The following is a 26815-nucleotide window of genomic DNA, read 5'->3' on the forward strand; positions in this document are numbered from 1 at the left end:
CGTGGCCGCTCCCCAGGGTTCTTGCTCGGCGACCCCGGCCCACTCCTGGCCTCTTTCCTGTCCGGCTGCGGCCAGCCCCTTGCAGGCCTGGCTCTTGGTGGGTGGGGTCCTCGGCGGGGCTGCCAAGCGCAGGGATGGAGCAGAGAGCCTCCCGATTCAGCCTGTCTCTCTGGTCCCCGCTCCCTGCTCCTGCTGCCTCCTTCACTGTGCGCTTTCTCCTTCTCCGGCTCTGTGGCTCTCTCTCGGCCTCTATCATTCCAGGTCTCGGTCTCCGGCTTCGACAAGCTCTGCTGTGTCAACCTGCGCAGACTTCTTTCCCCTCCAGAGCCTTGGTTTCCCTGTCTGGATAGTGAAGGTGGGGGGCTTGGATTCAGTAGTCCCCAAGGACCCTTGAAGCCTTGCCCAGCGGTGGGGCCTCCCCTGGGCCCGACCCCTGGCCCTTCTCCGCTAGGCCTCCTTGTGCGGCTTGGGGCCCCGTAAAGGGGGCCCAGGCATGGGGCTGCCCCCCCCCCCCCATTCCGCAGTCCTGACTCCCCCGCTTCCCTTCCCACAGCCGCCTCCACTTCCTGTTGTGCTTTTAGAGCCTGTGGGAGTTCTCTGGGTTCTGGCTTACCCCCCTCCTGCTCCCCCAGGCCTTTCATCACGCTTTCCCAAATATTTGTCCTGGCAGATAAGAGCCTGGTATTGGAACTGTCACTCGGAGGACTGGCTGTTGGAGCTGGCGGGCCCCTGGACACTATCCAGCCCAAGTCCCCCACTCCCACTGTACATACACAGAAACTAAGGCCCAGAGTGGCCTGGGTTCACCCAAGGCTACTGGAGAGGTAGAGGCAGAGCCAAAGTAGGGTCTAGACACCCTGAAGCCGAGCCCAGTGCAGGGGGAGGGGACTCTTGGGCATGAGTGCCCTGTTGACCATGAGACATGAGTGGCTTTTGACTTTAGTGCCACGGACATGGAGGTTGGGTAGTCTGGGCTGAGGTTCATTCTGCAGGACTCAGGTGCTAAGTCAGATTTCACAATGACTCTGCCCACCCTGAGCCCTGACCCCTGTTTAACTCTGCAGGACACCATGCAGGTTCCAGGCACCATGCCAGCTCCTGTCCTCAAAGGTAGGTACATTGTGGCTTCCAAGTGTCATGCCAGTTTCTGTTGTCAAAGGGGTGGGGGTGGGGAGGTCCCTCTGGAGCTGGCAGGGGCAGTACATGTTAGCACCCCGGGAGCGTGGGGGGCTGGGAGCCCAGGGGCGCTGCTATGCTCTTGAGCTTCCATTTCCTGCCTTTCCAGTGGCGCTCAGTGAAGGCCTTCTTCAACTGTTCACTCAGCTCAGAAATCTGGCTGGACTCCTGCTTGTCCAGAGCTATTAGTTCAAATCCTTTGCTCAACCCTCCATACCCTATACCTCTTCACCAGCTGTCCCCATCCCACTTGCTAACAGTCACCCCGGTGTCCGGTGTCCCACCTTCTCAGCGCTCTTTGGTATCAGCCTAGCTGGTCTGCTTCTGGTCTGAGACTCCCCTCCTGGCCTGGATCTCTCACTGGTTGTGAGCTCCCAAGTCCTGCCTGGGCTTCTGCAAGCACACCCTTCCCTCACTACTGCCTGTTACATGCTGTCAGTGCTCCAGGGGCTGGGTGGCTGACCAGGCAGTCATTGGTCACTGGCAATTAGTGATCAGCCGACGGCCAACTGGCTGATTACCTGCGGGTCTAGGGAACATGGCTTACAGAATCCTTCCCAGAGGACATCAGCAGGGGAAGTGAGACCAGTCACTTGACACCCCCACCCCACCCCAGTTCCCAGTGGCTGCTGAGTTTCTCCTGCCCCGTCTGCCTTACTCTGAGCTACCCTGCCCCACCTTCCCCAGTCATGGCCGTCTCTGGGCTTGGGTGGAACCTAGGAGCTGGAGCAGCTGCAGGGAAGGGGCTCAGAAAGTGACCTGGGAAGTAATGCAGGAACTGGAGGCCTGGGAATTGCTTCCCGAGGATTTCCTGATGCCTTCGGGAGAATGTGCCCAAGCCTGAACATAGCATAGCTGGAGGATTCTGAGACCTGGCATCTAGAGGCACGATCAGGAGGCCAGGAGGCTGGAAGGAGTCTTGGGGCCTGGGCACTGGGCAAGCAGGCTTCAGAGCCATGGGTTCCAGTCTATGTCAGATTAGGGAGGTGTGTTCTTCAAAGACTGTGCAGGTATGGCCTCCCCCAGGCTCAGCTGTGAGGAGTGGTGCTGATGCTTCTGTGCCCTGACATCTGATGCCTTTCCTCCCAAAGGCCAGGCACTGTGGCTGCCGCTGCTGTTGATGCTGAGCCCACAGGCCTCCGGTGGCCTGGTCATCACACCCCCGGGGCCGGAGCTTGTCCTTAATATCTCTAGCACCTTCGTTCTGACCTGCTCGGGTCCAGCTCCGGTGGTATGGGAACGGTTGTCCCAAGAGCCCCTGCAGAAAATGGCCAGGACCCAGGATGGCACCTTCTCCAGCACACTGACACTGACCAATGTCACTGGGCTAGACACGGGAGAGTACTTTTGCACCTACAAAGGCTCCCATGGGCTGGAGCCTGATGGGCGAAAACGGCTCTATATCTTTGTGCCAGGTAAGCACCCCCACCTGTGTGCTCCCTCCCTGACTTCTCTTCTCAACTGCAGGTATCTGGGGGAAGCTGGGAGTGCTTAGTGACATGGTGAGACACAGCCAGCTTAGAAATGCAGACAAATCATGGAGCCCAGCCTGGCTTAGTCCAGGAGGATGTTCACTCCCATCCCTGGGTCTGGAGATCTGACTTTCCCTGACAGCCCACCCCATTCCTGGCTCCCAAGAACTCTGCCTTCTCAGAGGGTCCCAGTGTGCTCTTTTTTGGCCTCTACCTCCCATCTTTCCCATTCTCCAATCTCCGGGTACCGGCTGCCCTTGGACTTGTGGCTTATCTTCTTTCTTACCCTGGTGCTGACCATATCAAATGTTAAAGCTGGAAGGGACCTCTGAGAGCATCCTTATTCTGTAAAGGGAAGACTGAGGGCCAGAGAGGGAAGACACCTGCTCAAGTTCACACAGAAATTCAGAGGAAAGCCAGCAAACCAACTCCCCTGACCTTAATTCTTGGTCCCACACATGGCAGATCCCACTATGGGCTTTCTCCCGGTTGACCCTGAGGAACTCTTCATCTTTCTCACGGAAATAACGGAGATCACAATTCCATGCCGAGTGACGGATCCAAGACTGGTGGTGACACTACACGAGAAGAAAGTGGATATCCCACTGCCCATCCCCTATGACCACCAACGTGGCTTCTCTGGTACCTTCGAGGACAAGACTTATGTCTGCAAGACCACCATCGGGGACAAGGAAGTGGATTCTGAAGCCTACTATGTCTACAGCCTCCAGGGTGAGCCCCCTTTCTGGCCTGATGCTCAGCAGAGGCAAGTATGACCCTCCGTAGAGGTATAGCCCTTTCCAGTTTACAAAGTGTGCAATTCCATTTTTCACTGGATTCTCACTGTAGTCTTGGAAGGCAGGTACTGTTTGCCCACTTTACAGATGGAAACCCGAAACACGGAGGATGGAGTATTCCTGAGGTCATGAGGAGTGTTAGGGCTGGGCTGTACATCGTGGCAGGCAAAGGCACAGGCCTTGGAGCCAGTTGGGTTTGAATCCCAGCTGTGCACTTCCCATCTGAGTGCCTTTGCACAAGGCACATAATCTCTCTGAGCCTGCCTCTTCCTCTGCAAAATGAGGAAAACAATGGCTGCCCACCTGGTGGGATTATTGTGAGGATTAAAGGTAGAGGCTCCCCGTTACATGGTTGTGCTCCATACATTTCTCCTTTACCTAGATGCCCAGAGAATGCATTGATTCAAGACTGTTATCCTTCTAGGACGTCAGCTCCACGAGGGCAGGAAGTTTGTCGTGTTTATTGCTAAAGTCCCAGTGTCTAGCATAGGACTTGGCATATAGGAAGCTTTTAATAAATATTTGTTGAATGAATGAATGAATGAATGAATCTTCCGCACCAGTCATTCCTTCCCTCTCTGAACCCCCACCCCGTCCCCCAGCGGAAGGGCTGGTGGCTGGTCATAACTTCCTCAGCCCTAAGGTACTCTCTCTCCACTAGTGTCATCCATCAACGTCTCCGTGAATGCAGTGCAGACTGTGGTCCGCCAGGGTGAGAACATCACCATCATGTGCATCGTGACCGGAAATGAGGTGGTTAACTTTGAATGGACATACCCACGCATGGAGGTATTGCTGGGCCAGGGTTTGGAGAAAGGGCCAGGGAGGGTTGGGTATCTTGACTTGCAGCCTAACTTCTTTGACCCTGCCTGATTTGGGGTGCTTGCCCCACCTGTCCCTACAGAGTGGGCGGCTGGTGGAGCCAGTGACTGACTTCCTCTTCAATGTGCCCTCCCACATACGCTCCATTCTGCACATCCCTAGTGCTGAGCTTGGCGATTCAGGGACCTACATCTGCAATGTATCAGAAAGTGTGAATGACCATCGAGATGAAAAGTCCATCAACGTCACCGTGGTTGGTGCGTGCCTTGGGCTTAGCCCCAACCCTCCTTCTGAGCTGGACCTAGACCTTCTCAAAGCCCTGGGGGGTACTGTCAGCTGCATTCCAGTACAGTCCTAGCTTCAGTACCAACCAAAGCGCATTTCCAGGAGAAACCCAAAACCCAAACCCAAACCCAAATGCAGCGTCCGCCCCAAATCCAACTCTGATCCCAGTGTAGACTTTCTGCCAGCCCCAACCCGATTTCTAAACCCAACCGCCATCCCAGGCCCGGGCAGCTCCATCCTCAAGTTCAACCATGCTGCAACGCACCTCAACCGCAATCCCGAGCCAGAACACGCTCAGTGAGAACGATTCCAGTCCCAATCCCAAGCCCGGCCCCCAAATCCATATCAGCCCCAATTCAGCCCCTAGTCTCAGCTCCAACTCTGGGAGCTCCATCCCTGGAGTGAGGACCATCAGGTCCTGAAGCCTGAAGCCCCGCCCCCGAGGGCTGGGCTCCGCGGGCAGCCAGTGGATGCCCCGCCCCGGGAGCCCCGCCCCCAGGAGGCGCTGCCCTATTGGTAGCCGGGCCTAGCCCCGCCCCCGGGGCCCGCCCCTGACGGCCGCCCCTTGCAGAGAGCGGCTACGTGCGGCTGCTGGGGGAGCTGGACGCCGTACAGTTCGCGGAGCTGCACCGCAGCCGGGCTCTGCAGGTCGTGTTCGAGGCCTACCCGCCGCCTACTGTCGTGTGGTTCAAGGACAACCGCACGCTAGGCGACTCCAGCGCAGGCGAGATCGCCTTGTCCACACGCAACGTGTCTGAGACCCGGTGAGCAGCAGCCCACCCCCTCCATTCTTGAGCAGCCTTCAGCCACTGGACACACCTAGACCCACCTTCCCTGAGAGCCCACTATGTGCGAGGCGCCGTGCCAGGCACTGGGGAGGCTGCAGACACCCGAATAGACTGCCCCAGCCCTCCTAGAGTTTCCTGGCCGGACACGGGTCAGATGATCCCCCAAGTGGTTGGGTGTCCTTGTGATGGGTGGAGCCAGCAGGGAGCAGCTGAGGAGAGAAAGGCCAGATGATCAGGGAGGAGGGTACTTCTCAGGCCACCACCACCTGTGCATGGGTGGTGGCCCGGAGGCTGGAGATGAGCAGGCCTTTCTGCAGGGGTGAGAAGAGGTGCTTCCCTTACCCTCTTCATCCCCCCTCACCCCCTTCTTGGCTCAGTAGAACCAGCTGCCTATGGGTGGGGATTCAAGAGACTGGTGTGAGTCCCAGCTCTGCTACTGACACCTGTGTGACCTCGGGAAGCCCCTCCCTGGGTCTTGTGTCTCTTGTCTGGACAAGGAGGTGGAGGGGAGGGGCTGTGGGAGTTCTTATAGCTCTGGCAGCTGGGCCTGTCGCACTCCATAGGTACGTGTCAGAACTGACGTTGGTGCGGGTCAAGGTGGCCGAGGCTGGCTACTACACCATGCGGGCCTTCCATGAGGATGCCGAGGCCCAGCTCTCCTTCCAGCTGCAGGTCAACGGTGAGGAGCCCTGCCCCCTGCCACCCCAACCCCACCCACTTCCTTTTCCCTTCCTACACTGTCCACTGGCCCGTAGGAGGAGAAGGAGTAGGACGGGGAGCTGAGGCCTCAGGATGCTGACTTCTAGGCTGAACTCCAGCCCTTTCACTCCCGTGTGAACTCGGCATATCCCCTCTTTGGGTCTCAAGGAGGCTGCTGGGTGCCATTGGTGTTCCTGAAGCCTCAGACATTCATGTACCAATGCTATGATTTCTCCTTCCCACATTTTCTTATACTATACTACTAATGATATAGATATTTATTGAACAACAACACACCAGTCTGTTGGTGCCCCTTGCATCCTACTGGGGGAAGACAGATACTCATTCACCAGTAGGGCAAAGAACCAGCAAATGACACAGAAGGTTGGAAGGTCACAAGTGCTGTCAAAGGGGGAAAAAAGGTTGGGTAGGGAGGATCGAGGGTTCAGGGGGCAGGGGGCGATGAGGGTTGCAATTTTAAATAGCCTGATCACGTTGGCCTCATGGAGGCGACTTTTGCGTGAAGACTTCAAGAAGGTGAGGGCGTTTGCCAAGTGGTTCTCTGGGGGCAAGGGCCCACCAAGCAGTACAAAGGCAGGGCCAAAAGCCTGTGTGGCTGGAGCTGAGAAGTGGGAGAGTGGTGGGAGATGAGGTCAGAGCTGAGACCTGGTAGTGGGGGCCGGGAGGAGGGCAGGTTATGTAGGTCCCCTCGGGCCCTTGTATGGACTTTGGCTTTTACTGTGACTGAAATGACAGAGCCACTGCAGGGCTTTGAGCAGGGGAATGACACACTAATGACTTACTGTTTTGTCAATTGACTTTCTAAAAATAAATTTATTTTGAAAGAGAATATAACCTTTCAATTGTAGATGGAAAATCAGCATCACATGTCATAAATATAAAGCCACCACTAAAATAAACTCTGGGAAAACAAAGTGATGCTATTAAATTCTAGCTCCATGCTCTTGCTTTCCCAGGGCTTTCTCTGACCCTCAGACCTGCTCTGTCTTTGTTAAAAGGGAAGATTAGCAAGTCTCAGAGAGGTGTTAGAGTCAGACTAGCACCCTACTGAGGCTTTCCCTTTGAAGTACCCAGAAGGGGAACCTGTCAGTTTTCACACGGTGATTCCTGGTATTTGATGTTCACCTGTAACCTGAAGCTCCCCTCCCCCTCAGGGGGGGACCCTGGGCCAAGTCCTCCCGAGGGCCTTTCTCATTGACTGTCCTTCCTGACCTCCCCATCTCCTGGCCTCCTGCCCTCTCCACACAGTGCCTGTCCGCGTGCTGGAGCTGAGTGAAAGCCACCCTGCCAGCGGGGAGCAGACAGTCCGATGTCGCGGCCGGGGCATGCCCCAGCCACACCTCACCTGGTCTACCTGCAGCGACCTCAAAAGGTGAGCAGATCTGGGGCCTCCTTCTCCGAGGGTAACCACAGCTGCCTGGAAGGACCCAGTGGAGGTCATCTAGTCCAGCCCCTTCCTCTGGGCACACTGTTCCAGGCTAGAGCCCCGTCCCAGAAGATGTGTCTTCTCGGAGATGCTCTGCATGACCTAAACTGTCCCGTTTCCTTACCTTGACTCAGAGGATCCAATGGAGGGAGTGAATTTTGCAATGCAGGGCTTTCAGTTCTGGGGTAGGAGCGCCCCCTGCCGGTCAGTCGAGGGCCCACAGGAGGAATGAGCTCAGGACCAGGCGATGGGAAGCAGCAGGGACTGGAAGCTGACCCGACTGGCTCTCCTGGCAGATGTCCTCGCGAGCTGCCACCCACGCCGCTAGGGAACAGTTCAGAGGAGGAGAGCCAGCTGGAGACTAACGTGACATACTGGCCTGAGGATCAGGAGTTCGAGGTGGTGAGCACGCTGCGCCTGCGCCGTGTGGATCAGCCGCTGTCGGTGCGCTGCACTCTGCACAACCTGCTGGGACACGACATGCAGGAGGTCACCGTGGTGCCACATTGTGAGTCCTCCAGCCTTGGTGGCCCCTGAAGACCCTCCACCCCCATCTCAACCATACTTGGAACTGTGCCTCTGGGCACTCAGGAGCATCGAGAAGCCCACCAGAGTATGCCCCTATGCACTTACACAACAACACAGTATTGGCACACATGTGTACGCCCATGAGTACATGAGTGTGTATGCTATATGTATGTCATAAGCCATGTACATGAGCAGGACTGATCCTCGGACACAGGTGCAAAGCCTCCCAGTGTAGACTTGTAAACAACATTATGTAGAATGCCCGAGCCCCACATTTCGCATCTAAGGCTGGAGTGTATGTCTGTCAGCATATACACAGGCATGCATGATTCCTGCCTTGGTGTGTAAACCCACCTAGTGTATGTTTATAAACCACGTATATGAACACACCTCATCTCCAGATATGTTTATATAGATCCATGAGGGTATGTTTATGTGCATGTATGTACAGATGAACAATCCCCACACAAGAGTGCAAATGGTGCATGTTCAATTCCTGTACACGTGTGCCAACTGGCATAGCGCATGTCTGTAAGCATGGAGTTGCAGCACACCTTTCCGTGAAAGCCCGCAAACACAGTCTCTGCACACAGATGCCTGCTGTACGATGCAGATCTACGAGCAGGTACACATGCATATATTCATATGTGTCCACCAGCGCCTGGATGCTTTTGCTGCCTGCCAGTCCCTATGCATGCATACACCCCTGTGCTTGTACTTCGTTGACTCTCTCCTTCCTCTTTCTCACTGGAGAAGGCCAAGCCCTGCCTGCCCTTCTAGTGCCCACAGTCCAGAGCAACAGCAGACAAGCAATTAGGCAATCCCACTGCAGGGGGCAGTACTTTGGGGGGGAAAACCTACAGGGAGGAGGGGCTCCATGCCCAGCCGTGGGATTCAGGCAAGTGGGCACCTGCAGACCAGCCCCGAGCAAGACAGAAGTAAAGCTTTTCTGTGTCACAGGAGGAGGCGGGCATGTACCAGCCCACAGGGAAACTACCGTGGCTGCACGAAGTCTCTTCCTTTTATTCAGATGGCTCCTTAGAATTTCAGACTTCCTTCCCAGGACTGGGATGTGTGACCGAGTGGGGAGAGAGGAGAGGAGTTGTTCTGGGGCCCTGAGGAGGAGGGACAGGGCCTCTAGGGGTGCTTAGAGGGGCAAGTGAGGGACAGAGGAAGAGGGAACGAAGTCCTCAGGGACCCCATGGGTGGCCAGTGGGGCAGAGTAGGGGGGATGAGGATCTGGCTGGGGTAGATGCAGGGGCAGGGAAGGGGAGATGAGGGTGTGGCTGGGATGGATGTAGAGGCAGGGGAAGAGAAAGGGAACTTGTGCAGCAAAGAGGTTGAGGCCTTAGGGAAGAGACTTGGGGCATGGGGCCCAGAGTCAGCCCCACTTGGCTACCCCTGTTCCCTGGGGGATGCACCTTATAACTCCAACACCCCTGGGTGCTTGGGATGAAGCCAGGAGGAAACGATCTGTATCCATCAGGCTGTGGGAGCTCAGTCACAGGCTGTGACAGCCCTGGGCAAGGGCCTGGATTCAGAGGCGAGGCGAGTCCAGTCGTCAGGAGCTGGCATCCAATCTGGAGCCATGGCAGACTGGCCAGACTGACCCCTGCAAAGGCTGAAGGCATATGGGGGCCCAGAGAATCTGAGCTGCAGTTGTTACTGAGGGGTGTGGGTTCTGATGGCAGAGGCTGAAGGTATGGCCCAGACGGAGGGGCTGACATCACAGGCCGTGGCTGGTGGAGGGAGGCTTCCATCCCGGGCAGGACAGGCAGAGAGGATCTGCGGTACCAACGGTGGGGGGTGAGGGGCACGGGGCAGCTGCCAAGCTCCTTGTCTCCTTACGGTCAGCTCTTGTCTCTGCCTCCAGCTCTGCCCTTCAAGGTGGTGGTGATCTCGGCCATCCTGGCCTTGGTGGTTCTCACAATCATCTCCCTCATCATCCTCATCATGCTCTGGCAAAAGGTAACCTCCTATCCCCACTAATGGGTGCAGGTTAACACTCTAGGTTTTCTGCATGGAGCCCCCTACTGTCCTTGAGTGTCACAGGACCCGGCCACCTCCCTGCCCTGCACAGAAGGCAGGTGTAAAATGACGTGCAGTGCCAGTGGGTGTCCAAGCTGCCTCCACCCCCAGCAGGAGAGGCTGTCTTGGGCCTGGTCCGGGCCCTCCAAGGTCCCTTGCCTCTGCTCTGCCCTCCCAGGTTTTGCTTGGACATCAGCCCTGTCCCCAACCCTGCCACGACACAGGGCAAGGCACTTTCTGGGTGGACTACATGGGCTCCAGGGTTCTTCCAGCTCTCACCCCGAGACTCCCAGGCTTCTGCTGAAATGCATTCTAATCCTATTAACCTGTAATTTCAGTGCTCTGTTCAGAGAGGCTTCACCATTCTGTGATCCCAACATTTTAAGATTCCTGAGTTAGGATTGCAGCACCCATGATTCTATCATTCTGAGATTCCAATCCTGTGATTCCAACATCCTGTGATTTCAACATCCTAAGCTTATATCTTTTTGAGATATCCACTGCGAGTGACCGAGCATGGGAGGGCTGTCCAGACCTAGCTGAGTGCCCGTAGCTTGTGTCACTTCTCAGGGCTGCCCACCCCTCTACTTCCATCTGGGAAGCAGTTGGGGCTCTGGGAGAAGCTGATGAGGAAGTTTTTTTTTTTTTTTAAAAAAGATTTTATTTATTTATATATGAGAGACACACAGAGAGAGAAAGAGGCAGAGGGAGAAGCAGGCTCCATGCAGGGAGCCTGACGTGGGACTCGATCCTGAGTCTCCAGGATCAGGCCCTGGGCTGAAGGCGGCGCTAAACTGCTGAGCCACCTGGGCTGCCCCAAGATGAGGAAGTTCTGATGAACCGGGCCCTTGGCTGTTAGCTGCTCCTCAGCCATGGTCATGCTGAGGCCTCTTGCCACCTGTTCTCACTGAGCCCATGAGGCTGGTTTTATCAGTAACTTGCTCTGTGACTTCAAATATGCCTCTGCCTCTCTTTGGGCCTCAGAGTCTCGTGCTGCATCTGTTATATAAGGGGCTATGGGCTTGTGGGCCTCAAAGCCCAGACCTCCTGTGGTGATCCATCCCTGGTGCTGGTCCCGCAGAAGCCACGTTATGAGATCCGATGGAAGGTGATTGAATCCGTGAGCTCCGATGGCCATGAGTACATCTACGTGGACCCTATGCAGCTGCCCTACGACTCCACCTGGGAGCTGCCGAGGGACCAGCTCGTGCTTGGTCAGTCCAGAGTGTCCCTGTGTGGCAGTCTGGGAACTTGAGGCGGGTGGGAAGACTGAGGTGTGGCCCAGCTTTGCCATGACTAGCTTTGAGACCTAGGGCTCCTGTCCTGCCTTCCTTCCATACAATGGGGCGAGATGATCCCCCAGGGACCATTCAGCATTGAGGTCCTATGGTCCTGTGACTGTGACATAGGAGCCCTTTGTGGCAAGAGATGTATTAATCGAGGACAGGCTGCATGTCAAGCCTGTGCTTGGTCTAGCTGGGAAGGCTGAGACACGCTGAGGAGCTGAGTTCCCTTCCGGGGTGGGAGGAAGGCTTCCAGGGACTGCAGATGGGCCAGAAAGCAGGCAGGACTTAGCTAAGACTAAGTCAGCTGAGACTTTGCAGGGAAGGGCTGCAAAACACTGTGGACTTAGGAGACTCCTTGAGGGGAACACTTTAAGTCCAGGTTGGCTTCGAGGATTGATCTCAGAGAGAGTGAGGGATGCAGACTCCTGGTGGGCCAGGTGCTGACGGATCATCTCCACCATAGGACGTACGCTCGGCTCTGGGGCCTTTGGGCAGGTGGTGGAGGCGACGGCTCACGGCCTAAGCCATTCGCAGGCCACGATGAAAGTGGCAGTCAAGATGCTGAAATGTGAGTCCTGGCAGCCTGCCGCTTCCTCACATCTGGGCCCCCACCTCCTCCCTGCCCCCTGCTCACACATTCAGGCCCTCCCTGATTCTGATTTGCTGGCCACAGCAATGCAGCCACCTGGAGGCCAGCCCCACTCCAGATTCTGCTCTGGCTAAGAGGCTGCCTGCCCACCTTCCTGGTACCTCCTTCCCTCCCTGACCTTCCTTCTGTCTCCTTCTCCTCCCCCTACTCGTGGGCCCTTGCCACCTTAGGCCATGGGAGTCCTACAGCACAGGGTGGGGCCAAAGGGCCTTTTTGGGGCCCTGGCAACAGGGCAGCCTGAGGCCTCATCTCTGCCCCCTCAGCCACAGCCCGCAGCAGCGAGAAGCAGGCCCTCATGTCAGAGCTGAAGATCATGAGTCACCTCGGGCCCCATCTAAATGTGGTCAACTTGCTGGGGGCCTGCACCAAAGGAGGTACTAAAACCACTCCCCCAGAGCATTCTGGAAAATGCCAGTAGCCTAAGCCGGCCCCTCCCCTGGCCCTCTGTCCACAGATGACAGGACACTCCAGCTGGAGGGTCTGCACGCAGCCTGTCCAGTGCCCTCATTTCACAGACCCAGGTGGAGGGGTGGGCTTTACAAACTCATGGAATCACAGCACCTTCAAGGCCCGAGGACTCCTTAGACTGGCCATTTCCAAACTCAGGGGTCCTCTGATGTGTTTAAATTTTCACAAGACATTTGACAAGCTCACAAACCCCAGCCCCCTGGGAGGTGAGTTATATCCCCACATCTGGAGACCAGCGCCAGCATGCTGGCTTATTCCGCTTCTGTTCAGGTCATAGAATAACGTCCCTCCAGCCGGTGTGTTTGTTTGAGGCTCTGATGGCAAGTTAGGCCATAACAAAAAAAAAAAGAAGTATTATCATTGTTTGCAGCTGCTTATTGTGAGATTTGGGATTTTCCTCAGTATTGTGCAACCAAAAGAAAATACAGAAGTGCGTTGCACACTCAGGCCAATTTATGTCCGCAAGATTACCCGTTTCAAAATCTTTTGTTTTCATCAATATCATCAAGTTCCCACTGATTGACTTGAACTAAGTGCACTGTATTTGGACCGAAACAGCAGCTTGATATGAAATAGTTGCCTTTATTTACTTTATGTTCTGGGCTCCAGAATAAGCTTTAGTTTGAAAAACCTCTGGGTGTCCTTGCTACGTGCCCGGCCCTGAGCCGAGCTGATAAAGGCATCATCTTAGGAGGTGGCTCATGGAGGTGGCTATGATTAGCCTCATTTATCAGATGGGGAAAGTGGAGCTCAGGGGCACAGAGGCAGGGAATGGACCCGGGTTTGCTGGCTGCCCAAGCCTCTTGGCCACCTTACCCACCTGTCCTCCAACGTGCCGTCCGTTATTAGCCTCGGGGCCCCGATGGCAAGTGTGTGGCCTGCCTGGCGGCCGCCCTGATCCACACCCTAACCCACACCCCCCAGGACCCATCTACATCATCACCGAGTACTGCCGCTACGGGGACCTGGTGGACTACCTTCACCGCAACAAGCACACCTTCCTGCAGCTCTGCTCCGACAAGCGCCGCCCGCCCAGCGCCGAGCTCTACAGCAACGCCCTGCCCGCGGGGCTCCCTCTGCCCAGGTACCAAGGACCCTCCGGGGGCCTGAATCTCCAGGGAGCCCCGAGGGGCACCTGCTCGCTCCCTCCCTGCATGGGACAGAAGCTTGAGGCCAGGGCGGACTGAGAGGGTTTGGGGCCAGGGCTGTTTCACACAGTCCGTGACCTGGGGCTCGGCCACCCCAGACCTGTCATAACGCTGTGGTGACCCTAATGGTGCGATCGGCTGCCACCCACAGACTGTCCGCAGGGGCCCAGGCCCTGTGCTGAGCACGTGGCCAATGTGACCCCCTCCCGGCCCCTCCCACTGCTCCTGTGTCCTGACCCCTTTTCCTTCCACAGCGAGCACCTGGAGCTCTCCTGTCCCCAGCCCGACTCCCTTTGAAGCGCACCTTGCGGTGCCCCCTCAGTTCCCCCGGCACCCACGGGCAGTGCAGCGTCTTTCTTCTTCTTTTCCAAAAGTAATTTATCTCAGTTCTTTTGTTGATAACAAAAGCAAGATGTGTTCATCTTGAGAGACAAGGATAACTTCAGAAAATCACCAAAAGATCTTAAAACTCACCCCTCTCCTCCCCAACATATGATGGATTTCCTTCCGTTCTTTGGTCTACCTCTGGGGACACATGCACATGTGGTCCCAAAGCTCTCCAGGGAGCTGGTGCTGCAGGCAGAGGCCTTGGGGCAACTCCTAGCCCTCCCTGGGCTGTGGCTGGGCCCTCGCAGGGCATCACGGCTGGATGGTGCTGTGGAGGCCCCAGAAAGGCACCTTACTACCTGCCCTGCTCCTGACCCTCGCACTGGGGTGCTGTGATCATGCCTATGTGGGAGCTCCCTGAGGACACACAATGGGTCTTGTGTCAGCCGAGCACCCCAGTGCCCGGCTCAGGGCTCCACAGGCTGGTTGAAAGGGCTCACTGTGTGGCTGTTCGAGTGGCGACGGGCTGACGGAAGATGAGTGGTGGTTGGGGAGAGGAAACCCATGAGCGACAGGGCGAGCAAGGAAGGAGGAAAGCCTGGGGCCTCTCCTGTGATGTTCCTCTCTCCTCCAGCCACGTGTCTCTGCCTGGGGAGAGTGACGGGGGCTACATGGACATGAGCAAGGACGAGTCAGTGGATTACGTGCCCATGCTGGACATGAAAGGAGGCGTCAAATATGCAGACATTGAGTCCTCCAGCTACATGGCCCCTTATGACAACTACGTCCCCACTGGTGGGTGTGCAGTGTCCTCACCTATGCACGGCCCCACACCTAGGCAATCGTGCATTCTTACAGAAGCCTTTCATGTGCCCAGGCTGGCAACAGCCCTGGGAGGAAGGTGGCCTTGTCCCCATTTCATAGATGCAGAAACTGAGGTTAGCCACCAGCACAAAGCTGCCTTGTGGTGGAGCCCCAGTGTGAACCTCTCTTTCTGGGTCCAGAGTGGGGAGGAGTTGGGGTTGGGGAATGGCACAGAGGAAGCCCGAGGCTGACCCAGTGTCCCTGAGAAGCAGGCAAGTCAGACTGAGCAAAGGTGGCCCAGGGCTAATGCCAAAGGCCTTTGTGGCCTTTGGCCAATGAGAGCACTGATAAGGTAGGAGAGGTTTACATTAGATATTTCAAAGTTGTTATCCTTTTGTGGAGGACTTAACAGGATCAGTAGCTACCCGTATTGGACATTGAGCCCCATGAGTGAAAGGGCAGGGGTCCTACGGGCCCCGTGGAGACATAAGATAGTAGGTGAACATCCCTTCTCCCCTAGCTCCCGAGAGGACCTGTCGGGCAACTCTGATCAATGAGTCCCCAGTGCTTAGCTACACGGATCTCGTGGGCTTCAGCTACCAGGTGGCCAATGGCATGGAGTTCCTGGCCTCCAAGAACGTAAGTGCAGTCATGGTGGGTGGAGTAGGGTCATGAGGAAGTGGGCCACCCAGCCAGCCAGGGTCCTCCAAGTACTCAGCTCCATATGGCAGCTATGTCCTGCAGGGGGGACCTACAGGAAGGTCCTTCCCCACAAGGACCCCTAAGGCCTCAGCTCCCATCTCCCCCAACCCAGTGTGTCCACCGAGATCTGGCAGCCAGAAACGTGCTCATCTGTGAGGGCAAGCTGGTCAAGATATGTGACTTTGGCCTGGCTCGTGACATCATGAGAGACTCGAACTATATCTCCAAAGGCAGCGTGAGTACCTTGCCCAACCCTGTGTGCCTCCAACCCTGGGAAGAGGTTCTCTCCCGGTGAGACTGTGACACATGACTGTGACACATGGGAGATCAGGGCAGAGCTCCTCATGGCCTGCCCTATCCAGCGGTGACAGGCTTTGCCTGCCCAGCCATGTGTGCAGGTGCAAGAAGAGAAGCCACCTGCTATGCATGGGCTTAGCAGGTGTGGGTGGAGCTTAGCAGGAGGTGGAGATGCTAAGGTTGTGAGGGTGAGCCGGAGGCTCAAATTCACTGGTCATGACGGGCGAGGACCAGCTATAATGGGTCCTGGGAGGGGGGGAAATCAAATGTGTATTTGGTTAAAATGTGACCATCCTGCCTGTCACTCGTGTTCCCACTCTCCGTAAGGGGACAGTGAATCCCGGAGCTGGAGGGGACTCTAGACCCCAGAGGTCTAAGGTGGCCAGGTCAAAGCTGAGAGGTACCAGAGCGTGTCTCTGGCTCCCCTGCTCTCTACCAACCCAGCCGGGGGCCTCTACTGGGGTCAGGAAGTGGGGCCATCCTGTGAGAGGCCTCAGACCCTGGGGCTCTTCCTCAGAGATGGGGGCTTTCATGTCACCAGCTGTGGGCAAAGAAACTGGGCCTTCTGATCACCTGGCTGGCACTGGGGCAGGTGTGGGATCTGTAAACTTGCAGAGATGGGCTCTCAGGGCCTGGGGAGTCAGGTGCTAGCGCAGGACCTGCCAGGCCTCCTTGCCACGCCAGGTACAGAGTGGAGCTCGGCCCTCCTCACACTTAATGCCATCCTGCCCTCTCACAGACCTTCCTGCCTCTGAAGTGGATGGCTCCCGAGAGCATCTTCAACAGCCTCTATACCACCCTGAGCGACGTGTGGTCCTTCGGGATCCTGCTCTGGGAGATCTTCACCCTGGGTACGCTTCCTTTTTCCTTCTCTCTCAGGGGCACAGCACAGCCTCCCCCCTGACCACTCACACCTCTGGCCTGCTGGGGCTGTGGAACAGGCTCTAGAACAGGGCACAGGGCTCTGGTTCAAGTCACAGCTCTCTGCTGCTTTCTCGCTGCTGTGTGACCTTGGCAAGTCCCTTGTCTTCTCTGGGTCTCTTTATCTCCCCATCTGATTATGGAGGAATTTGGAAGTGACATCAAAAAGCCTACTTGATTCTGGTGTTCTCTGGTTCTCTGATTTTGGGGAGGGTTGCAGTTTCTGTCCAGAGCCTCCAAAGGAGCTCATATTTCCCAATGGCATTACACTCCAAGGGCATTACACCCTTGCCCATTCTAGGGCTGGTGGGTCTCTCTCTGTCCCATAGATAATTTGCCACTTTTCCAACACCTCTGAGTCTGTGTATCTCTTGTCTCTGCTCCCTGACAGGTGGCACACCTTACCCAGAGCTGCCCATGAACGAACAGTTCTATAATGCCATCAAGCGGGGCTACCGCATGGCTCAGCCTGCCCACGCCTCTGACGAGATGTGAGTAGATCCTTTGGGAGGATTTGTGTGTGTGTGTGTGTGTGTGCAAACAATAGATATCCAACTTTCTAAAAAATGACTTTATTTATTTATTCATGAGAAACACAGAGAGAGAGGTAGAGACACAGGCAAGAGGGAGAAGCAGGCTCCATGCAGGGAGCCCGACATGAGACTCGATCCTGGGATTGCAGGATCACACCCTGAGCCAAAGGCAGATGCTCAACTGCTGAGCCACCCAGGTGTCCCAATAGGTATCCAACTTAACCGACTTAAGGCAAAAATAGATCAGTTCAGAGATCTAGAAAAACCTTGGTATAGCTGCAAGTAGGTGTTCAGATGCTGTCATCAGGAATCTCTTGTTCTACCCGGGTCTGCTTTCTTCTGTGCTGGCCTCGTTTTTCAGGCCAAATGGCTACCTGCCCGCTGCTTTCACCATAGTCTGGGCAAAAGGCCCCAAGCTGACTGTCAGGGCACAGCAGGGGTCACATGCACACCCAGAGCCAGCCATTGAGCAGGGAGCATGAAAAGTCCTACCGGCCAGACCTGGGGGCCATGTGCTCACCCAGGTGTGGTAGATCCTGTGGGACCACTGGTGGAGGGAGGGCCTGCTAAGGGAATGAGGGAAAAATCGCTCTCCACCTGTCCTCCCCAACTCCCTTTATTGCTCACCTGGTTCTGGAAGGCAGCAGACCCCCAGCCAGAGACCCTGACCCCGTCTGTGTCTCTCCCCAGTTATGAGATCATGCAGAAGTGCTGGGAAGAGAAGTTTGAGATCCGGCCTCCCTTCTCCCAGCTGGTGCTGCTTCTCGAGAGGCTGCTGGGTGAGGGGTACAAAAAGGTATGTTGAGGCAACGAAATGGAGAGTTCTGGTTCAGAAGTCAGACACTCGGTGCAAGGCTCTGTGTGTCATGCTGGTTTTTAAGGGACCACCCTATACCTTCTTGGGCCTCAGTTTCCCTGCCGGTACTAGTAAGGGGTGGGCTGGAGCTGTGAGTTGAGTTTATTTTAGCAGCACAGAATTTGTTGAAATGAAATCCTGTGTGGAAGCCGATGCCCACAGCCGCCTTCACCCTGCATCCCTCACCATGCCTTTGCACCCACGCCACGGCCTGGGGCTCCTTCAGAAGTCTGAACAACCCCAGGCTACGTGTCTGCTAAGGGCCTGGCCACTTGAGCCTGTTGCTGGCTCATTCTAGGCAAATGGAGCAAGTAGGGCCTTAAAACCCAGCCTGTCCACCAGAGGGAGTTACAGGGAGGGGTGACACTCGTCCTCTTTCCCCTGACCCATTCCTAACCACACTCCCACCCACCTTCCATCACAGCTCAGTGCCCAGGGAGATAGATTGGGTTGTCACCATTCAGCAGTTAGGGAAACAGAAGCCCCACTGAAGGACGTTGAGGCAAGGTGAAAGCCCACGCCAGTCTCCTCTGATGTAGGGAAAGTGTTAGGGTCATGGGCACCAGTCTGCTGACTGTCCCCTCTCTGGGAGGCCCTGAGCTCACCTGTTCTTACGAGGTGCCAGGTAGGAGAGCCACTCAGTTGTGTGGCTTTGGGTCATTCTCCTTCCTCTCTGAGCCTTATTCACACAAGGCAGGGGGGGCCAGGTCAGAGTCTAATGTTAGGTGACCCCCACGGGCGTTTCTGGTCTGACTATCCCTGCTTCTCCTGCCCTGTGGAGCAGAAGTACCAGCAGGTGGATGAGGAGTTTCTGAGGAGCGACCACCCAGCAGTCCTTCGGTCCCAAGCTCGCTTGCCTGGCTTCCCTGGCCTCCGATCCCCTCTGGACACCAGCTCTGTCCTGTACACTGCTGTGCAGCCCAACGAGGGTGACAACGACTACATCATCCCCCTGCCGGACCCCAAGCCTGAGGTTGCTGACGGCCCACTGGAGAGTTCTCCCAGCCTTGCCAGGTAGCCACTCTGGCCCGAGGCCCAAGACAAGTGTGCATCGTGTCTGTGTGTGTGTCTGTGTATGTGTGTCTGTGTGTCTGTGTGTCTTCCTACCTCCAGGCTTGCCCTAAAAGTAAGTTACTTGGGGTGAGTATTTGTTCCTGCCAGTGAGCAGAAGAGAGAATTGAACTCATTTGACCTTTAATGACCCCAGGGGGAAAGAGCAGGCTGGTAAGAGACAGAATGGCTGGGACTTACTTGCAAGGTAGCTGTTTCCTGGAAAGTGGCCCCCATAGGCCATCTATCCAGGCCCTAAGGAGAAGTAGGAAATCTAACGAGCATCCCCAGCACCCCGTGTATTACTCTGGGGTCACCACCAGCTCTGGCCTGTGCTCTGTTCTCCAGCACCAGGACCCCCGGGAGCCTGGCGAGGTTGTAGGAGGCATGGTGCCCACAGGAATTCAGGCCAGAATTCAGACTGGGAAGGAGATTCGTGCTTTTCTTTTGCCTTTGGGATGTGATGAAGTTACAGTGGGTGGAAGAAAGTGGGAAGAAGGCCCAGCCGTCGCCAGGACTTCATGTTCAGACAGGATCTTCCCTGAGCGGAAGAGGAGAGTCCCCCACGAAGCCAGACACCCCCCACACCCTGCTTCCTAAACCAGATCCACTCTATGGTGAAGCGGCAGCAGCCACAGGCAGGGCTCCAGCTCCAGCTGTGCCGCCAGCTGCCTTGAGGCCTGGCCAGGCCCCTTCTCTGCGGGCTTCCATCTCTCCACGAGGCCTTGGACTAGACGGCCCTCTCCACCTAAGCTCCCTAAGGAGCTAATGCTGCAAGGCTCCAGGTAGCCAGCGTGCGGAGGAGCTCAGCTCAGGGCTCGGACAGCTTGAGGTGTGGTTGCTGGCCTGTTCTGTGCCCTCATGCAAGCTGCCTCCGTGCCCTGAGCCTGCGGTTCATCCTCTCTGAAATGCAAACCGTGGCGCCCCCAGTGTGCGGGCTGTTGGAGGATTCGGTGTGATGGCAGACACGTTCGGGAGTGCCGGGCGTGGAGATGCTGATGGGTGAGGAACAGCTTCGGAGCTGAGTGGGGGTGCTGCCCTGAAGTCTCCCTGTGACGCAGGCCACTGACATCACCTCCCCGAGGGGCCCTCCCCTCATGGCGCCTGCCTGGTGTCGTCCTTACAGGGATTAAATGCACTAAAGGGTGTAAGGTGTTCAAGGTTGAACACACAGAAAGCTCTCGATGACTGCTATTGTTTCACTGTGGTTCCCTCCCAGCCCCTCACTCACTCGTGTGCCTTCTCCTCCTAGCTCCACCCTGAATGAAGTCAACACCTCCTCTACCATCTCCTGTGACAGCCCCCTGGAACCCCAAGAGGAGCCAGAACCAGAGCCAGAGCCCCAGCCCGAGCCCCAGGTGGTGCCGGAGCCACCGCTGGATTCAAGCTGCCCTGGGCCTCGGGCTGAGGCAGAGGACAGCTTCCTGTAGGGGGCTGGCCCCACCCTGCCCTGCCTGAAGCTCCCCTCTACCTCCCAGCACCCAGCGCCTCCTGGCCTGGCCTGGTCTCCCATCAGCTGTCACTTTCTAGAAAGCTTTTGTCCCTGCCATGTGACACCCCAGCCACTGGGGCTGGCCTAGGAGGCAAGAGGACTACAGAGGCCGTGACCACCCTCTGCCTCTGGGGAGGCCATGTGACTGGGAGCCCGGGTTCTCCCAGGGCACTTAGTTTCTCCATCTATAGGATGGGAGCGCAGGGCCCGGTGACACAGAATCTGGGCTTCCTTCCCCGGCTCCCAGGCGGGGAGGTTGGAACCCCTAGAGAGATTTTTGAGGCTCAGGAGGCATGAATTCATGCTCTTCGGTTCAGCCAGCTACTCCTCAAGGAGCTGTAGCTTTCTCCTCGCACTTTCATCCCCCCAGGAGCTGGGGAAGGGACCCTGGCATCTCTGGCTCCTGGCTGCGTGGGGCCCTGGCCTCAGCAGTGGTGTCTGTCCGGAAGCCCCTTCCCCCGGATGCCAGTCTCCACTTTCCCAGGCCCGAGCTGGTCTGGGGCCATCCATGCTTCTTGCTGGGGGCTGAGCCAAGTACAGGACACTCTGGCCCACAGCCCCCGTCCCAGGCGCTTGGGGCACACCTCACCACACAAGTGCCTGTGTCCATGTCTTCCTGGCCCCATAAGTGCCGGGGTCTTTTTCCTTATCACTGCCAGTCTTACTCCACCCACCAGAGTCTCCAGGGCCAGGCGGGCCCCACATCTGTGACGGGAGTGTGGATGTGCCCACGGGAAATGTCCACATGTGTGGATCAAGTTGCGCACTGGACCTGATACGGGACCTTGGAGGAATCCCTCACCCTCTCCAGGCCTGTTTGCCCTGTTGAAAAATGAGCAAGGTGGACTCGTTGACTTCTGGTGCCCTGCCAGTACTAACATTCTAGAATATTCCAGAGGGTAGCACACTTGCCCAGATGAAGCAAAGCCAAACACTCTAAACCTCTGAGCTAGGGGTCAGTTGGGGTCTGGGGAGATTCCAGACCATGCATCACACACTCTGGGCATTCAGGAACCGTGCCCCTTCCCCAGAACCCCAGCAAGTTCCAGAAGGCCAGCTGCCCAGGTCTTGACTTGGAGTGACAGCCAGTGTCTTGGAAAGCCCCCAGCAGCTGCCCCGTGGGAAGACTATGGGACCCCTTTCAGACCCAGCGATGACCTCTGGAGCCACCCTGAGCAGACGAGGCAGAGAGGGCAAATCAGACTCCCTCGTACAGTTTGCTCTCCAGCACCTGCTGTCCACATCTGTGCCACAGGCATTGTGGACTTTTGATGGCTCCTGGGGGCCCCCAGAAAGGACAAGAAGCCTTTCTAGGGAACCTGAGAGGGATGCAAGAGGCAGGTACTTTGAGGGGGCGCCCTCTCACCCACCAGCTGCCTGGTGCCCGCGGGGTACGGCTTGGTCACTTGCTCAGGCCTGCTCGCTGCACTCTCTCTGCCAACTGCACCCCAGCTCAGTGGGCATTGGAGGTGCCAGGGGAGTGAGGGTCATGGCCAAGACTGCTGGCAGGGGGAGAGCTGGGATGGGCACCAGCCCCCTGTGCTGGTCCAGGAGAGGGAGGGGGTTCTCACTACGGTACCAAAGATGTAATCACCTAGGTTTACAAGTATTTTTAGGACTCACATTAACTCACATTTATACAGCCGAAGTGCTATTTTATATGCCATCAAATTTGCCTGTGTACTTTTTTTTAAGGGAAAGATGTTAATATTAAACCTGGTGCTTCTCCCTCATGGACTTCGTGGTCTCTGGTGGGATTAGGGTCCTGTGCCTGGGAGGTGCCAGAGGTGGAGTGGGGCAGGTGGGGGCTGAGCCCCGGCCACAGTGCCCCCACACAGGGTCCTTGAGCTCCGAGTCTCGGTTCCATCTGTAAAATGGGGTTTGCGCCCTCCCTCCGCCCCCTGCTTAGCAGCTGGATGGCCTGTACCTTGGGCTTCGGGCTTTCCAAGGTGTGGAATGGAAAGGCCCTTGCGACTCTGCAGTGCTGGGCCCTGGGACAGGCCGGACTGTTCGCAGGCTCCTGCTGAGGAGCCCGAGCCCCTCCTGCGGCCCCCACCCTGCCCCACCACGTGCTTTGGCTTTGGCTGGTAAGCTGGGACACCCCCTGCCCTCCCCTGCGTGCTGCCCGCGGGCCAGATGGAGGCTAACGTGGCTTGTGACAGGCTGCCGCTCCAGCCCAGATCCCAGGCCCCGGTGAGTAGCGGCTGGGGTGCAAGCAGCAGCAGGGCAGACAGAGCACCCACGGGGGCCAGAGAGCGGCAAGAAGCAAGGAGAGAGGGCAAGTGAGAGAGGAGAAGGGGAAGAGAGAGAGGAAGGTGGGCGGGGAGGGGGTGGGTGCGGCCAGGGTGAGGCCCTGGGGTGAGGCCAGGGCAGGAACGGGGGCCCAGCTGTGTCTCTGAGGGCAGGGTGGCTAGGCTGCTCAGGGGGGTGCAGACCCAGCAGGCCCCAGGCCCCTCACAGCCGCAGCTGCTCGGTGGTTCGGGGCTGGCCTGAGCCGAGCATCTGGGCGCCTGCTAGCCAACTCCATCCTGACTATAGGCTCCGTGACTATAGACTACAGACATCCACCCACCCCGGGCCCGACAGACACTAGCAGCGTGGGGCCAGGGCCATAGAGCCAAACAGGGCAAGCGCCGGAGTGCAAGGGTCTTAGACCCAGGCTGTGGCTTCCTGACCTCCTCACTTGGGCCTTTTGGCAGGGGTCACCCAAGATCTGTCACACTTCACTGTGTGATCTCGGCCATCCTTTGCTCTCTCTGATGTGGGGGAGGGGGCATCTCCGTTTGTTTCTGGGGGGCAGGCACCTCTTTTTGGAAGCACACGCCTCCCTGGACTGCCGCCAGGGGTCTGGGGCTGTGGCTGTCCATGGGGAGACGTGGGGCAGCTCTGACTCACAGGCCCGGCCGCCAACGCAAGGGCAGCTGAGCTATGCCAGGGGAAATCCCGCCCGCTGCATGGCCTGGCTGCACAAAGCCCACCCTCCTGGGGGTCCTGGCTTCAGAGAACACCCAGAGCCTATGACCTTCTCTTTCCTGGTAGTAGAGATGAATAAGCCAGTACTCGGATCTGCCCTGTGAAGAGAATAAACAACCCACATTCCAGACGGGGATTATCCTTGCTCATGGGAAAAGCCTCCGTCTGGAGGTCAGGAGACTTGGGCTCCCTCCATCGCAGGCCTACTCCTTTTGGGACCTTGACTAGATTACACCACATCAGGCCTCAATTTCCCCAGCAGTAAATGGAGCTACTGATGTCACAAAGGGAGGAAGGATGATGAAACCCTGGTGAGCACTTACTGAACAGTTACTCTGGGCCATGGTGGTCCTGTCCCGTTTTCTCATTTCACCCTCACACCAACCCTAGGATCCAGGTACCACTACTGTCCCCATATTACATTTGAAACCAGTTCAGGAAGGTTTTGAGGCGACCTCCCAAGGCCCTCCGGTCAGAGCGGCAGGGACAGGATAGGAGCATGGGCCCAGCAGACTCCCAAGTCAGTGCTCAGGGAGGGAAAGCACTCAGCCAAGGTTGCAGAGCTGGAGACAGGGGAAGCCTGAGTCCCAACCCCTGTCTCCAGACTCTGGACCTGTCTGGTGCCCAGACCAAGGAGGGACTAAGTGAACCTGAGGGCTAGCAGAGGGCTTGGACCCCACACTCCCCACCCCCAACAGAGGGCGTGCAGGAGTCGGGGGAGGGGAGGACCATAGGTCACCTCTGCAGCTGGCTCCTGCCTCTCCTCTCAGGCGGGCCCAAGGGAACTGGTGAGCTAGAATTTTCCTCCCAGACGGATGAGCCACCTGGGCTGTACAATTCTTCCACCACCCCATTCACAGCAAGGAGCCTTGTTCCTGGAAAAAGAGGGAAAGACTAGAAGGAGCTATTGCTTGAGGGGCTCTGCGTCTCAGCTGACACACGGCTCGCAACCCCCTCTGCACCAGGGCACACAGTCTAACAGCCTCTTTGATTTCTTTGTTCGATGTCATAAGGATTAAAAATTGCTTTTATAAAAGTATTTATGTACCATACACGTGTATTAAAAACAATCCGTCATCAAAATAAATAATCTAGAAGGTCTTTCCTTTGTGTATTTTGCATCTTAGACTCCAGTAACATTGTAAATGCGTCTTTTCTTCACTCAGCAGCTCTGAGTATAGGAATTTATCTTATGGAAATCCTGCTTCTCACTGTTAACAGTTTAGTTATATCCTTCCAGGGCTTCCCTCCCCCGGCCCCGTTACATCTATGTATTTTCTGTACCTATCTGTGTAAATATATAATTACAATTTTAAATAAAATGACTGCTACCATTTTGCAACATTTTTGTTTTTCACTTAAGAACATGTCATGGCCACACGTGTTTCCAGGTCAGTGGTACATGTAGATAGCAATGCGTTCATTTTGAGAGTCATGCATAATTTAAAGCATGCCTGTGCCATTCATTATTTGACCAGTCCCCTATTGATGATGGACATTTAGTGGTTCCAAGTTCTAAATTATGCTGGAATGACCATTGTTCATCAAGTTTGTTTGTTTATTATTTTTAAAGTAGGCCCCACAGCCAGGGTGGAGCCCAATGCGGGGCTTGAACTCATGACCCTGAGATCAAGACCTGAGCCCCATGAGATCAAGAGTCAGACATGTAACCCAGGTGCCCCCATAAAGTATATGTATATTTGCACACTTTGGTAAGTATCTGTTTCCATAGGTTAAATTCCTAGACACAGAGTTGCTTAGTAAACAAAATAAGCATTTAAAAGGTTACTGGAGTCTAAAAGTTGCCTTTAAAATATGCAAAATCATTAAGCTTCCGAGAAGCTAAGAAGATCAAGCATGCAAGTGATGAAAACAACATTATTTAATTCTAGCTAGGTGCTCTGACCTCCTGAGAGAAGTCTGGAGCCTCTTCCATTTGTTGGAAAAAGCCACAAACAAGTGGTGGAACAGAGTTCAAGACAGAGTGCAGTGAGTGGAGATCTTCCCCCTGGAGTGACCCGCCAAGGCAGGAACTTGCCTGCGACTCTATTCAGTGCTCCCATAGGTTGGCCATCAGCCCACATCCAGAGGAACCCCACTTGTTGGGAAACCCAGCTTGCCCTGGCCACCCGGGCCCTGCCCAGGGCCCCTTGCTGTTTAGAGAGTGTGTCCCTGACAGTGGCCACATGTGAAGCTCATAGTCAGCCTGTGAGACAAGCTAAGGGCTCAGTCCCAGATGACGAAGCTGAGGCTTAGAGCCATCCAATGCCGGCCCAAGGTCACACACAGCAAGGCTCTTTCCTGCCAGTCTGGTGTCTTTCTACTGCCTTCTTCAAGGAGTTTCTAAGGCCACTTCCTGGACTCACAGGGAGCAGCAGACTGAGCCCTGGCATCAGGGTGCTGGCTGCCGCTCAGTGGGGCTCCTGGAATCCCTGGGTGGTTTCTTCTTGGAGTGGGATCCAGGAGCTTCTCTGAGCTACGACAGACTCCCACAGCTCAGAATAAAATCTGCCACGGCTGCCACAACGGCCTGATGAGAGGATCGCAGCCTGGGCAGGGGGCTGGCTCTTCTCAGGATCCAGCAGTGACATAGGGATACCACAGAAACCAGACTGTCTCCCTGTGACTTCCTCTCACTGGCTTAGCCCCTGGCCCTTCTCTCTGGGCCCTGGGTGGTACCATGCTTGCCCTCTCCAATAGCTCCTTACACCCCCTTAGGGTTCTTCTCTTCATAGGCGTGGGGGCAGTTCCATAGTCTCTTTCTGGTTTGGGGTTTCATGGTAATCACTGCAAGGAACTAGAAAAGTCATAAACAGGGGAAGTAACAGCTTCTGGAAAATCACTGAATTCTCAAGGGTGCTTGTTCCCCTTCTGAAGGCACAAGGTGGAAGCTTCCATGCCTGAGAGTTTCTCTTCTTTGTTATTGATGATCCTGAAGCATACCATGATCTTGACTCTCTTTCACTCAGACATCTTCAATGGCTCCCCATGGCCCAACAAACAAAATCTAGGCACCCTAGAGTGGTCTTCAAGGCCATCCTCGACCTGGTTCCAACGTCTCCCCCCCGTCATTGACCCTCCAAGGACTGTCTACCCCCCTATGGACCACAAGCTTTCCAACCCTCCAACTGTGCATAACAGCCTTCTTTTCTCCTCAGGCTTGCCCACACTTGCTACCTCTTGTCTTTGGAATACTAGCCATCCTGACAGGTGTGAGGTGACATCTCATGTGATTTTCATTTGCATTTCCCTGATGATGAGTGACGT

General features: G+C 56.0%; 1 protein-coding gene across 1 annotated transcript in view; it reads left to right on the forward strand.

Moving 5' to 3' along the window:
* PDGFRB (platelet derived growth factor receptor beta) overlaps positions 1 to 20956 on the forward strand; it is a 35938-nt gene extending 14982 nt beyond the window's left edge. Inside the window, 22 exon segments of the mRNA NM_001003382.1 lie at positions 1065 to 1110; positions 2268 to 2591; positions 3114 to 3380; positions 4107 to 4234; positions 4350 to 4524; positions 5124 to 5316; positions 5904 to 6019; positions 7309 to 7432; positions 7783 to 7994; positions 9888 to 9982; positions 11124 to 11256; positions 11792 to 11896; positions 12241 to 12351; positions 13370 to 13529; positions 14555 to 14715; positions 15245 to 15363; positions 15539 to 15661; positions 16463 to 16574; positions 17036 to 17135; positions 17868 to 17973; positions 18818 to 19047; positions 20336 to 20956. Of these exon segments, the coding sequence (NP_001003382.1) occupies positions 1071 to 1110; positions 2268 to 2591; positions 3114 to 3380; positions 4107 to 4234; positions 4350 to 4524; positions 5124 to 5316; positions 5904 to 6019; positions 7309 to 7432; positions 7783 to 7994; positions 9888 to 9982; positions 11124 to 11256; positions 11792 to 11896; positions 12241 to 12351; positions 13370 to 13529; positions 14555 to 14715; positions 15245 to 15363; positions 15539 to 15661; positions 16463 to 16574; positions 17036 to 17135; positions 17868 to 17973; positions 18818 to 19047; positions 20336 to 20513 (3312 nt within the window). The 5' untranslated portion in view covers positions 1065 to 1070 and the 3' untranslated portion in view covers positions 20514 to 20956.
* Positions 20957 to 26815: the final 5859 nt, after the last annotated feature.

Source organism: Canis lupus, chromosome 4, assembly GCF_011100685.1.
Source record: "Canis lupus familiaris isolate Mischka breed German Shepherd chromosome 4, alternate assembly UU_Cfam_GSD_1.0, whole genome shotgun sequence".
NCBI classification, from domain to species: Eukaryota; Metazoa; Chordata; class Mammalia; order Carnivora; family Canidae; genus Canis; species Canis lupus.